The sequence below is a fragment of the Polistes fuscatus genome, unplaced genomic scaffold (assembly GCF_010416935.1).
Source record: "Polistes fuscatus isolate 324 unplaced genomic scaffold, CU_Pfus_HIC Scaffold2, whole genome shotgun sequence".
Classification (NCBI taxonomy): domain Eukaryota; kingdom Metazoa; phylum Arthropoda; class Insecta; order Hymenoptera; family Vespidae; genus Polistes; species Polistes fuscatus.
In genome coordinates, this window is record NW_025113096.1 from 8,680,931 (window position 1) to 8,695,416 (window position 14,486).

Below are 14,486 nucleotides of genomic sequence, written 5' to 3' on the forward strand. Positions count from 1 at the left end.
TCAAACAAATTAACAATTATTAAATTAGAATAGATTTGTAATAATATTTATATGAATTATATAAAATAATAAATATATTATAATACTTATTTTCACTATTATCCTACATAAACTTCAACAAGACTAATTCTATCATTTAATCTGTTGGATTATAGAGATTACAATACGGGGAATATTGCCATTTTGAAAAATTTCGAATGACCAATAATATTTGAGTAATACTATTTCACAGATTTTAGAATTTATTTTAATCAAATATCAATAATTGTATATAATAATGAAAAAAATACGTTCATTTAATATTGAATAATAATAATTATACTAATTTATATATGAGTCGCTTATTTTGAAAATGACCTAAGTCCATTTTCTTTTTTCCATAAAATATTTTTTATAACAGTTAACTTCCAGTTATACACGTTATTACAATCACAAAAAAAAATGTTTAAATGAACTTAGGTCATTTTCAAAATAAACGACTCATATACGCAAGTAAAATCTTAATTCGATTTTATGAAAACTCCCGAACGTGATGTGAACGTGAATGTGTAAACACGCCTTACGGTTATTTTGCTTTCCCGCGTTAAATCATTATGTACTGATTTGTTTGAGTTTTTGAGTTTATTCATACTATTTTATTTGTTTAATGTAAATATTTTTAGTTAAAAAGATATAAAATAATCGATAAACATGAATTCAATAGATATAGATCAAAGACTTGAAGAATTACAACGAGAATATGTCGATTTTTTGGACGATATGGTATAATATTTTATTCTTTTATTATATCAATTGAAAATATAATGATTAAAATGTATATTTACTATAGGAAGATCAGGGTATATATGCAACTATGGTTAAAAATATGATTGAAGAAAACAGATATAGATTGCATATAAATATAAATGATTTAAGAAGAAAAAACCCTGCACGAGCTGTTAGGTATATCCACAATTCTTTTTCAAACCTTATTGGAACAATATTATAAAAATTGTAAACTATTTCATTATTAAAGCTATTATTTTTTTTCTTAATTACAGTTTATTGAACAATTCTTTTGAAGAACAATTAGCATTTCAGAATGCATTGAAACAATTTGTTGCCAATGTAGATACAGATTATGCCAAGGGAAATATAGATTTTTTTGTAGCATTTGAAGGAAGTTTTGGGAACAAGCACGTCACACCAAGAACTTTAACTTCACGTTTCTTGGGTAATTTAGTATGTATTGAAGGCATCGTGACTAAATGTAAGTAATTACATTTACATATATTTTATTATGTAAGGCTAATGTTATAAATTAATAGCTCATATATGTAATCTTTTTATTTAAGGCTCCTTTGTGAAACCTAAAGTTGTACGTAGTGTTCATTATTGCAGTACAACAAAAACAGTTATCGAAAGAGCTTATACAGATTTAACTTCAATAGAAGCATTTCCACAATCTGCTGTGTATCCTACTACGGTAATTACTCTTACAATTAACTTAGATTTCTTTATTAATTATTCTACATTTGCAACAGATATATTTTTATATTTAAGGATGAAGATGGAAATCCACTTGAAACAGAATTTGGCTTATCTACTTACAAAGATCATCAGACTCTTACGATCCAAGAAATGCCTGAAAAGGCACCAGCTGGACAACTACCACGCAGTGTTGATGTTATCTGTGATAACGACTTAGTAGATTTATGTAAACCAGGTGATCGAGTTCAAATTGTAGGAAATTATAGATGTCTTCCAGGAAAACAAGGAGGCTATACAAATGGCACATTCAGGTTTTTTGTTAAAATATTTCTCTTTTTTTCATAAAAACTCAAATATCATTTTCATAAATTTTAAATTTCTTCTAATTTCTTACAGAACAGTTGTAATTGCTAATAATGTTATGCAATTAAGCAAAGAAGCTAGTCTCTCAATTTCACATGATGACATAGCAATGTGTAAAAAACTAGCTAAAAGTAATCCATGTAAAAATATTTTCGAACTTTTAAGTAAATCTTTAGCACCTTCTATACATGGAAACGATTATATTAAAAAAGCTATTTTGTGTCTTCTACTTGGTGGAGTGGAAAAACTTTTACCCAATGGCACAAGACTTAGAGGGTATGAGATTTTTTTAATACGCTAATCCATATATCGGATAAAAATGACGATATGATAATTTTTATTTATATTTTAAAATAAAAACTTAGGAACTTTTATTTTGTTTGATAGAGATATTAATGTTCTACTTATTGGAGATCCATCAGTAGCAAAATCTCAACTCTTACGATATGTGTTGTGTTCTGCCCCACGTGCAATAGCAACTACTGGTAGAGGTTCTTCTGGTGTAGGTTTAACAGCTGCAGTTACAGTGGATCAAGAAACTGGGGAACGTAGACTTGAAGCAGGTGCTATGGTTTTGGCTGATCGTGGTGTTATCTGTATTGATGAATTTGATAAAATGTCTGATCTTGATAGGACTGCTATTCATGAAGTAATGGAACAAGGAAAGGTTACTGTTGCTAAAGCTGGTATTCATGCAAGTCTAAATGCACGTTGTTCGGTTTTAGCAGCTGCCAATCCTGTTTATGGAAGGGTAATCAAATTATTTTTGAATACAAAAAAATTGATTTAGATATTATTTTGAATTAATAACAATAAGTTCCTAAATATTTTTACAGTATGATCAATACAAAACACCAATGGAGAATATAGGATTACAAGATTCGCTGCTTTCGCGTTTCGATTTGTTATTTGTAATGTTGGATACAATAGATTCAGATCAGGACAATATAATCGGTGATCATGTTGTGAGAATGCATAGATATAGAAATCCAATGGAGCAAGATGGAGAAGCATTACCATTGAATAGTAAATTAGATATGTTAACAACCAAAACTCAGGATGAAGAACTTTCCGAAGAGATAGAAAAACAAGTCTATCAGAAATACGATCCCATGTTGCATGGACAATCATGTGCCAAAAAGTATATTAAAATTAATACGTTTCTATAAATGAATTATTATAATATTAATAATATTATGCTAAAATAATTAATTTTTTCAGTGATCAAATTCTAAGCATAAATTTTATGAGAAAATATATTCATATAGCACGTTGTATGAAGCCGAAACTAACAGAAGAAGCCAGTGAAGTTATAGCCGATGAATATTCGAGACTTCGATCGGAAGATATGCTTGAATCTGATGTTGCAAGGGTATCGTATTGTATTGTATAACTAAAATATTAGTGAAATAAAATTATTGTTTTTTATTATTTTTTTACACGCTATATTTTGTAGACTCAACCTGTAACAGCTCGTACTTTAGAAACAATGATTAGATTGTCTACTGCACATGCAAAAGCACGTTTATCCAAAAATATTACTGCTGAAGATGCGCAGGCAGCCATTGAATTGATACAGTTCGCTTACTTCAAGAGAGTATTAGAAAAAGAAAGAAGAAAGCGTAGAAGACGTGATAGCAATGCTAGCATAAATAGTGATGAAAGCGAAAAAGGTGAAGAAAGTAAGCGTTCAAAACGCCCAAAAAAAAGTCACGACACACAGGGAACATCTACCAGTGATCCTTATGAATATATAAGTGATATGGATGAATCTACTGCTAATTTGAATAAAAAGAGTACAAGATTAACTCGATCACAAAAAGCAGCTACTTCTGCTGGTACTTCTACTGGTACTTCTGCTGGTACTTCTGCTGGTACTTCTGCTGGTACTTCTACTGATACTTCTGCTGGTACTTCTTCAATGACTAAAGTCTCTCAAAGTTCAATTTTAAGTAGTGAAGAAGCTACAACAGAGGCATCATCTGGAACAATTACAGAAGACAGGTACAGCAAAAAAGATAAATTATATTTTTTTATCAAAAATAAAAAAATTTTAGTATTACTTTATATTATATACATGAAGATTGGTAACACACATTTTTTTTGTTTTGTTCATTTTAGACTGAAAGTTTTTCGAACTTTACTTCATAAATTATTCCAAGAACAAAGAGTTCAAACCCTACCTATTCCCCGAGTTCGTGCTTATTTGGATGAGCAGCACATTCCTAACTTTACACCTTCAGAGATAATTGCTGCAATTAATAAAATGACAGACGATAATCAAATTATGTCTGCGGATGATAATATTTTCCTGATATAATATATTTTTTCATAACAATTAATTTAATATTGCATACATTATTCAAATAAAATTTATAAATATATTCTAAAATTTCTGCATTTTTATACAATTTTGTGTAATATAAACAAAAATAATTTTATCTATCAACATTTATTAATTTTATATGTATACAATACACAACATATTGCCACATAAACTAATAACAATAATCAACATTCATTACAGAAATATAAATACAATATAGTATACAATAGCTAGGTTTTCTGATTTTTTATGTAAATATGTGTAGTTCTACATTTCATATATATAAATTGCTGCACTATGTATAATTTTAATTATATTTAACTAATATTCAGGTATTTTTATTCTTGATATCTCTCATTTTCATAATTTCATGTTTCTTTTACTTTATTTTTTTTTTATACAAAAGCTCCTTGTTGTCACTTTCGCTTTTATTTATACTTGTACGTATATGTTTGATTTATTTCATATATTATGCATTTAATGATTTATTATATCTTGTTTATTTTATATTAATAACAGTTTAAATAAGTAAAACATTCCTTAATAATACTGAATAAATTCTCTCTTTCTCTCTCTCTCTCTTTCTTACTATTATTTTTGTAATCTTAACATATATAATAATTCAAATTTAATTCCAATTCAAATTGTCTAGTTTTATAGAAATTCCTTTAAACTTTGCATCACCTATTGCATATAACAAACATTTTGTGCCGATCGCGCTTATTGTGTGTGACACAGAAGTTAATAACAATTTATTTATTTATTATTGTAATATATTTTCATAGAAGAGTATAACTTATGAATTATATTACTATTGTACAAAACTTAATTATTTTGAATGAGAACTGTTAAAAATTTCCAATTAATGTGATATATATATAATAATTTTTTCCTTTATTTTAAGAAGATAAAATCATTCTTATTTACCTTTTTTAAATTCACAAAAATGTACTGCATTGTATTCTCTTTCTCTATTTCTCTGTCTTGTAATTATCTTTCTTTAATATGAAACAAATACATTTTAACTATGATTCGATGATTGGAGAGTATAACATTTTGCTTTTTATATTATACACGTTAAACTTTTATGGGACACAATATACAAACAATTATCGTTAAACAAAAGAACAATTTCTTTAGTTTTTTTTTCTAATGATATTGTATATATAAAATAAATTTATTAAAAAAATAAATAGTCAAAAATATTGTTAACGTTACATTTCGAACTTGTTAAATAAAATTAAATGAAGTTATTAGTGCTACTTCAATAAATTACAAATCTCATGTGGCAGTGATTTTAGTCTCTTAAAAAATAAAAATGTTGCTACTTCAAAAGATATAAAGCATTTGATAACACGTATTTATGATTAAAATAAATTTTCTATAAAAAGATCAAGTACAACAATAAATTATGTTGTTTCATGCAGTAATCATTTTAAACATTCAAAAATACAATTATAAATTAATTGATATAATTTAAGCGCGATACTAATATCAGTCCTTCTGTATGTTACAATAGAAAAAAAGAAAAGATCACTTAATATAAAATCTTTTTATATACGTATCTTTTTTAAAAATATATCATTTTAAAATGCAATATTTGGCAAACCATTAATTGAAAAGACATATATGCGTACAAAATCTCCATTAGGACGATTATTTGAAATAGTTAGGCACGTATATTATACTTATTTTATCTTCAATTTTATATTATCTGTTTTCTTTTTATATATATGTAAGTTTATCTAATATCTTTTTTGTACATCTTCTAATCTTCTTCGCTAGATTCGCTACTGTAAGCTAACTGTTCTTTCCACCATTCTCGAACTTCAAGCAAAACGCTAGAAATTTTAGGAGTACTTAATTTAGTGTTAACAGGCTCTCTCTGCTGCCTGTTTTGTTCTGTATTTTCTGTTAGATGTGGTAGATTATTTTTGACCGTAGCTGAAAGTATAAATAATAAATGAAAAATATTCTGCTATATTCTTTAGAATTTTGATAAAGAAGTTGTTCAATGAAATCAATTTACGTGGTGGTCTGCTGTTTCTTTTTTTAGATACAGGAATTTTATCTTTATCAGATCTTACAGAAGCAGGATCTGATAATGTCGGAGCAAGATATTTTCTACCTGATCCACTTCCAATGCTATCCGATCTTGGCAATACTACAGGTTTCTTTGCTCTATGACGCATTCCATCTATATCCTAATAAAATTAATATTATTCATTATAATTATTTGAAATACACAAATATAAATATAAATAATAATATATAAAATATATATATAGCTCACTTTTCCTTCATCTTCTTCTTCACGTTCCTTCGTTACTTCTTTACTTTTATCTTCGATATGATCTTGTGGAGGTATTGCGGCATCATTTGTAGCTCGAAGGCCTGCTATCAAACTATTTTGTTGTTTCTAGAGTTTTTAAAAATTATATTATATTTAATTCAAAGTTTCATTTTATTTATAACTATTTCAATGTAAATAAAATGATTTTCTTACTCCTACCGCTCGTATCTTCTTCAGGCATCCTTCCAACCAAGTTCTAATTGTTTGTTTTGCAACTTCTTCTTCGATAATATACTCAAATTCTTCTCTTGCAAGTAATTCTTCTAATTGAAGTGCTTTTCTAATATCTACAGATCGATAAGATAACATGCTATAAAAAAAAAAATAACACATTATATATTTTCATGCAGAATAATATTATTTTATATTATTTTAATAAATATAGGGTAAAACATACTTAATAACATCATGAAACGTTACATCTTCTCCATTATGAAGTCTTTCTAATTCGTAACACATGTATTTGAATAACAAACGATCTTTCTGCGGATCTGTTTCCAATCTTCCTTTCAATAATCGTAAAATAAACTTTACCTACGGGGGTACGTTATATATTATTATTTGTTATTGTTAAATAATAAGTATATATATTTTATCTAGAAACTTCTCATAAACATACCCTTTTTACTGGTATAACACCTTTCTGATGATTATCAACAACATTCCAAGTATTTTGAAAGTTTCTTATATCAGCATAAGAAAGTAATGCATCTTCTTCATTCGAATAGAATAAAGAAAAGTTTTCCATGATAATAGCTGTTAAAAAATAACTTAAATTAATTTTATTATTTTAATAATATTTATTATATTTGCAATATATTTGCAAATGGATAATGAACAAAATACAGTTTATATTTAAACATACCTACTAAAAGATTTAGGACGATATAAGTGATAATTACATAAAATGTACAGAAATAAATTAGAGACGCATGAAAATTCCCGCAGTCTGTTTCCCAATAATTAGCAGCAGGGGTACAATAAGGTGGTTGCACCATACAGTCGTGCATTATTTTATTCCAATCTTCTCCTGTGACAATTCGAAATAGCATTGCTACACCAGTAACGGGTGATTCAAAATTGGCGCGTCTATAAAATATAAATATACATAAATTAATTTATTTTTTAATAATCATAAAATATATATTAGTTAATTTATATTATACCTTCCTATCCCTTCTCCATATTTTACTGTTCCAAAAATAATAGTTCCTGCTAATGCATAAAAGAATACCAAGAGAAACATTCCAAATATGATGAAGAAACTTTTGCAAACAGATACACCAACGGTCAGCATTAACATTTTTAGTGTTGTATGTTTGCCAGTGATTGTAAAGAATCTAAGAATTACAACCATGAAGCCAATAAGATATGATAAATCATTCTGTAAAAAAGATCAAATTAATTTCTATATTATGCATTTTTAATGCAACATCATCAAATAAAATTAAATTTATTTTTAACATACCTTCATTGTACAATGAATGATGATCCAAATAACGCCCACGACTGTCACGAGCAAATCATATCTGTTTCTTCTGGACTGCCAATAGCCACGTGGTGTAAAAGCAATGTTTTTCATAATGACTTCTATGAGGAAGATTAGTGTCAGAATCGTGGACACCGTAGCTAGAGCTTCCGTGTGTTTTTCCTCGATTCTCCACTTGAGGTAAATAAAATAAAATACAATTAATATAATTACGTTACTTTTACCACGGTCTAATGGTAGCCGGTAAGGAACACATGATTCAAAGCAACAGTCTTTGAGTTCTTAACAGAACCAATTACTTTAAAAATATCTTTTTTTTATTTACTTTTTAAAATCACATTTTATATAATAATTTCCTTTTTTATAAATAAGAATAATCATTATAGCAGAATAACGTTTAAGTTTCAACTCACAGAAACGTATAGCAGACTGCTGTTAATAAGTACCATTACTGCAATAAATCTTTTAAAGTAAATATTTTGTGTAATATCATAAATATATGCTCGAAACTTTTTGCCATCAGGCCGTGGTGGTAAATGTAAAGGTTGGGCAATCTTCAATCGTTTTTTTAAATCACACCTAAAAGATAGTACAAATAACTTAATATTTAAATTAAAAAATGAAAAAAGAGAAAGGAAAAAAAGAAGAAATCATCGTGCATGTTATAAATATGCGAAATTACACTTACCATCTTCTCTGATCAACTGTTAACAAAGCTGTACCTTTATTTTCAGAGTAATTAGCTATAACAACACCCACAAAGAGAGTTAAACCAATCATGCAACCAAGGAAGATGTAAATATGAATATAAATTGCATGTACCTAAATGACATATAAATAATTACTATAATTGACTGCCATTTAGTTCATAATATGATCTTTTTTTTATTAAGTTAAAAAAAAAGGATGAACTTACAGGGCCAAGAGCTTTGATTAGAACATCTCTGACATCAAGCCAACCTTTGAAAGAAAGTACTTCAAAAAGAGCCATCATAGCATCGCCTATATTATCAAAATTAAATCTTCTTGGATTTGCCCTAAAATATAATGTAAAATACTTGATCATACTATTTAAAAACGAATAATGTTATATATTAAAGCTTACCATACACGAGGTACTAATATGGATGGATAACTTTCATTCTTTCCTGGTCTTAATTTCATTTTCGTTACAAAAACTCTTCTCATGAATACTCCTACACAATTTTCTCGTTTTAAAATAGTAGGATCATTACAACGTGCTAACCTACCACCATAAAGTTGAACACCGTAACTAGCAAATATGAACATGAGTAATATTAACAAAGTAGAAACCTAAAAAGTTTAGAATATGACAATATATAACTTAAAGATCTTCAAATAATAAGAAAGTGTTTAATTTAATTATGTACCAACAATATTTCCTTGAAACCTCTACATAATTCATAAACAACTTTTCTCATATGTGGCACAAGAGTAAATATTCTCAAAGGTCTGACACAGCGTAAAATCATAAGCAATTGAGCACCAGAATTTGGTGGTACACTTTTTGGCATCCAACATAAAAATACAAGGCTTACCTGAAAAATAATATACACAAACATTACATGATTTTCTTCTTATTGTTAGTCTTTTTTCTTATAATCAAATAATCGATTATATTTTTAAAAAGTAACTTACAACATAAATGAAAACATCAAGAACTGAAGCAACGTCTTTGATATAAGCTTTAGGTGTAAAAAATAGGCCGTCTGCTAAAATTTTTAAAGCTAATTCTATACTCATAAATATTACAAAACCGTATTCGGCTATTTGCAATGCTGGAATTTCCATTACACGATATCGAGGAGTTTCAAACATCATAGAAATACAAGACAAAGTTGTTGCACATATCATTACCCAATCGAGATATGTAACTAATCCTAGAAAGTTGCTGAAAAAATATGGCAAATAATTAAATAAATTAAATCATATAAATATAGATGAATAATTATTATATAAGAACATAATATGAACAAAAAAAATAATACTCACTGTAAACTTTTATATTGTACTTTTCTTTCTTTCCCTGTTAATGGATCTTTTAATCTTGCGTCATATCTTGCATAAACTAACAATTGACAAATTTTACGGAATTTACTTTCACGTGGTACTGCAAAAAGTGGCGTATCGAAGAACGGATGATTTTCTCGTAAATCATCTTCTCGTTGATTTCTATTAAAAATAATGCAATTGTTAAAAACAATTATATCGATAAATATTTGCAATTAATATTCTATTACCTTCTCATTTCTGCTTGTTGTCTTTTTGCTTGCAATAGTTTAATATCTAAATCGTGTGGTCTACTTCGTGACGAGCTAACTCGATTTATTCCTCCAATATCTCCATTTTCCATAAGATGTTCATAAGTTTGCTTCAATTTAATCGATCCACTCCGAACACTCCTTCTTATAGATCTATCAGTATGATTATTTTTTACAACATATAAGATTTGCTTTATTATATAACATTTAATATCATTAAAATATATTAACATTATTATTATTATCTTACTTCTTTTGATCAATACGGAGTTGTTTAGCACTGCTAACTGTACCCTGAGGTTTTAAAAGTCCTTTTCCTGGAACTGGTATCATTGCAGAATCTCCCAATAGAAGCCTCTGATTATTTGAATCACTGTAAAATTTTATAATTAAAGAACAAAAAAATGAATTTAAATACAATTTAACGAACTTACTTTATCATATAAATAACGGCGGCTTTCTTCAAACTGGTAACAACATTCCTTACTTTTGGTGGATTATTCAATATCTTGACAGGACGTTGTTTTCTATATATTATTTTCGAATCAAAAGTTTCATTTATCTTCTTTGCACCTTCGTTCTCATCATCTTCTACTTCTAATACGAACTGTCGCATAAAGCTTTCACGAACCTAATCAAAATCAATAATATCTGTTATACAATTATATTTATTAATATACTTAAAAATGTAAAATATATATAGAAGTACAAAATTTTGTTTGTACTTTTGGAAGATTAAAGTCCGATGGCACTTTGTGCAAACAAGTCATTTGCGGACTATCAGGAAATTTTTCAAAAATTCTTAATCTAAATGGCAGGGTCTCTTTTATTTCAGCACTTTGTTCACGAAATTTTAATTGTTTTAATTTCTTTATGTCTTCGTCCAATTCAAGATTATCCAAAATTACAGCAACAAAAAGACTTAAAACGATCTGCAAAGGAACAAGTTAAAAAATAAATATGTACATATTTACAAGAATAATTAATTTTATATGGTAATATTATTACCAATGTGACAAAGAGATGATATAAAATAAAATACACAGCAACGAATGGTGCCATAGTCTCGTGTGTTCTTAACATAGTTTCATCCATAACATCAACCCAAGCTTCTTGAGTAAGTATTTGAAACATAGACATAAAGGCCTAAAAATAATGTATAAACCAATATAAATTACTTAATAATAAAGCCTCTAATAATTAAAATAATTAATACAATCGTTTATTTTTTACCTCGGGAAATGTTTCAAATTTAGTAAAGTCACATAGAAAACAAAATAGTTGCATAGAAATACTGGAAGATATCACCAACAGGCACATGGTGAAGATGATAAGACTACCTAATTTTTTTCCAGGTCCAAATATCTTATATACGAAATCTTCTAACATTGGAGATGCTTTAATTAGTCTAACAACTCTAAGAACCTGTTAAAAATGAAAAGTATCCAATAAAATGGTAATCTCTATTTTTTCTTCTTCTCTTTTTTTGATAATGTAAATTTTTTTAATGCGGATTAAATTATTGTGAAAATAAGAGATAGATATAAAGACCTGGAAATAAGTGAATGCAGAAAGATAGAAGACTGGAATGATGTGAATAGTCGTGCCGATTGCAAGCAACAGTTCAAATTTGTGGATAGAGTGCTTGTAGTAACTTCGATAACCAAGGCACCAAATTTTGAATAAAGTTTCTAAATCCAGAAAGATAGTGAAAGCAATTTCAGCATAATAATAATTATCGTAATAAGTGTGCCTTGGCTTCTCATCGTGTTTGAAATTCATTGTTGCTGTGGTTATACCATTTGCTAATATGACACACATTACGACCATACGAAAATGCGGTGATCTAAGAATTGCATGACAAATGGGTGATGCTAATCCTCCATGTTTATTTTCGTCCAAAGTTACTAATTTCCAACTATTATCATCACCGGTTAAAATCTAAAAAAATATTCATTTGGTCATAATTAATAATATAAATATAAAGTATATACATATTAATAGTTGAATTATAGATTTTAAAATGACCTGTGATGCTGAACTATTGCTGATATGTCCTCTCACTCCCCACATTTGTTGAAATTGCACTCTAATTTCATTAAAAGTTTCAGTAATAACAGCAATAAATACATTTTTAACTAGCCAAGCGAGAAAGAAAATCATAGTACTGAAGTAAAGAACAGCACGCCAAGCAGGCAAACTATCAATTGCACGATACATGATAAAAACCCATCCTTCTTGGGAAGCAGCTTGATATACTGTAAAGATGCTAGTAGCTATAAATAAGATCACCTCAATTAATAATATAATTATTCATTATTGTAAAGAAAAAATTTACTATTATATTTAATTCTATTATAATATAGATTGAAAAAAATGATTAAGGATTAATTATAATATATTACCAAATTCATCAAATCCATTAAAACCCATAATGTATTTTGATAACTCAAGTTTCATACACATCATTCCTTCTGGACATTGGTAACCAGATTCTGGATCAGTAGAACAAAAGGTATCAGGTATAGCCAAACTATTTATAGTAATATGGTGTGGATCTGTAGTGTTTAAAACGCAATGATTTTTAAGTTCACCAAAGAACTGAACACCAAGTAGACCATATAAAGACATAAAAAAAAGGAAGAAAAGAGTTACGTTGTAAATTTGTTGACTCGAACGTCTGTAAAGGAAAACAAAGTTTATCTTCGTATTAATTTAGTACTTGTATTTAAAAAAAAGACAATTCTTTATTATTTCAATAATTTTCTTACTTGAATATTTGATTAATTCTAGCCTTAGGCATAGAGAATTTAAGGAAAACACGAAGGAAACGTATCATAATCAATGGTCTTGGTGCACGTACGATAGATGCATAACTAAACTTCAAGACAAAACCAAGCATTTCGAACATTTGTAATATGACTGAAAGCCAAAGAAATACAACCATACTGGCGTCGAACTGACACCAATGATCCTTTAAATAAGACTTATCTCTCTGGAATAATAAATTTTTAAATATAAAAAATACTAATTGCTAAAATTCTATTGCTTTTTTTATATATACAAGTAAAGTATCTACCTTCAGTATACCACGAATATACATTTTAGCTATCATTTCAGCAGTAAACAGAAAAGTAACTATCAAATCACAAACAAATGTAATATATTGCAGAGATGGAACTTTCTCAAAAGTTTTCGGTGTGTTTAAACAAACTGAAGCCAATGATAACAATGCACAGGACCGCATCAATCTTCTTACCCATAACTATAAAAAAAATGTAAAAAATTTAATAACTGTTTTATTAATAAACTTTATTCAATTATTCATGTTTACCTTATTCACCCATTCAATGTCAGCGCTCTCATTGAGGGACTCCTCCGGACCATAATCGGCCAGGACGGTTTCCCCTTTGAGGCTCTGCTTCCGCCCCAACATCATAATTGGTATTATGTTCGCAATGGTGAGGCCTACAAATTAAGGAATAACATTATACTTATAACGTATTTGTTTATGTTTAAATAATAATAATGTATAATTAGTAATTATTTATGCGCACATTATATATTTTGCAATTGCATTATTCTGATGTTTGTTAAAAATTAATTTCTTTGTTTATATTTATTAATAATATAATGACGATAAATAATGAAAGATTTAAATAATTCTACATACAAAATAAATTTCGTTATGTCAACACCTTCACCTACCTTTTTTCTGACAGTTCGAATAATGATAGCACTGCCTTTACGGCATTTTATATAGACTACATTTCAATATTAATAAACAATAATAAAATAAAAAAATTAACGTTTAATAAACATTTTAATATTAACAAACTGTCAATCTAATGAACATTTTTCAGCTACGATCATCCTTTGTTTTCAGACAGCTGAATCTTTCGTGGCGAGCATGAGCAGATCCATGTTTTTGGGAACTAATCAATATTCCGAAATTTGTTATCAACCGAACTTATTTATTATTTCCTTACTTTTCGCACTTAAATATAAATAGACAATTTGTATAATATTTCTTACAAAATTATTTCTTTGACTTGTTTAATTTATATAAATATATACATCAAATTATTTTTTTAAGATAAAGTAAAAATATTGTTCATTACTTAAATAATTTTTCAATACATTTAAAAAAAATTATATATGAATAAAATCTTAATAACTATTTTTAAACAAGATTTTATTTAT

At 27.6% G+C, this 14,486-nt stretch overlaps 2 protein-coding genes across 6 annotated transcripts; one reads left to right on the forward strand and one right to left on the reverse strand.

Annotated features, from left to right (window-relative positions):
- Positions 1-552: 552 nt before the first annotated feature.
- LOC122516314 (DNA replication licensing factor Mcm3) lies at positions 553-9,123 on the forward strand. 3 transcript variants are annotated; one of them, XM_043634012.1, is made up of 12 exons: positions 553-762; positions 830-942; positions 1,041-1,249; positions 1,335-1,465; positions 1,543-1,781; positions 1,867-2,109; positions 2,221-2,584; positions 2,670-2,974; positions 3,055-3,205; positions 3,290-3,837; positions 8,736-8,796; positions 8,867-9,123. In XM_043634012.1, exons 1-11 carry the CDS (start codon positions 691-693, stop codon positions 8,770-8,772), a joined length of 2,412 nt encoding a protein of 803 aa, XP_043489947.1. In that variant the 5' UTR covers positions 553-690; the 3' UTR covers positions 8,773-8,796; positions 8,867-9,123. The 3 variants fall into 3 exon arrangements, with proteins under 3 accessions (XP_043489947.1, XP_043489946.1, XP_043489945.1); XM_043634011.1 differs by having other exon boundaries at positions 8,895-9,123; XM_043634010.1 differs by lacking the exons at positions 8,736-8,796; positions 8,867-9,123 and adding an exon at positions 3,955-4,175.
- Positions 5,572-14,218, reverse strand: LOC122516313 (sodium leak channel non-selective protein). 3 transcript variants are annotated; one of them, XM_043634008.1, is made up of 29 exons: positions 13,992-14,218; positions 13,618-13,751; positions 13,363-13,548; positions 13,055-13,278; positions 12,689-12,963; positions 12,312-12,559; positions 11,835-12,224; positions 11,517-11,708; positions 11,292-11,429; positions 11,009-11,215; positions 10,718-10,914; positions 10,534-10,656; positions 10,263-10,436; positions 10,015-10,194; positions 9,661-9,913; positions 9,393-9,560; positions 9,107-9,315; positions 8,918-9,038; positions 8,690-8,823; positions 8,415-8,580; positions 7,981-8,175; positions 7,679-7,896; positions 7,378-7,601; positions 7,132-7,268; positions 6,910-7,046; positions 6,672-6,822; positions 6,453-6,578; positions 6,189-6,363; positions 5,572-6,103 (listed from the first exon to the last, which is right to left on the reverse strand). In XM_043634008.1, exons 2-29 carry the CDS (start codon positions 13,720-13,722, stop codon positions 5,928-5,930), a joined length of 5,229 nt encoding a protein of 1,742 aa, XP_043489943.1. In that variant the 5' UTR covers positions 13,723-13,751; positions 13,992-14,218; the 3' UTR covers positions 5,572-5,927. The 3 variants fall into 3 exon arrangements, with proteins under 3 accessions (XP_043489943.1, XP_043489944.1, XP_043489942.1); XM_043634009.1 differs by having other exon boundaries at positions 6,288-6,363; positions 6,666-6,822; XM_043634007.1 differs by having other exon boundaries at positions 6,666-6,822.
- Between the last annotated feature and the right edge of the window lie 268 nt (positions 14,219-14,486).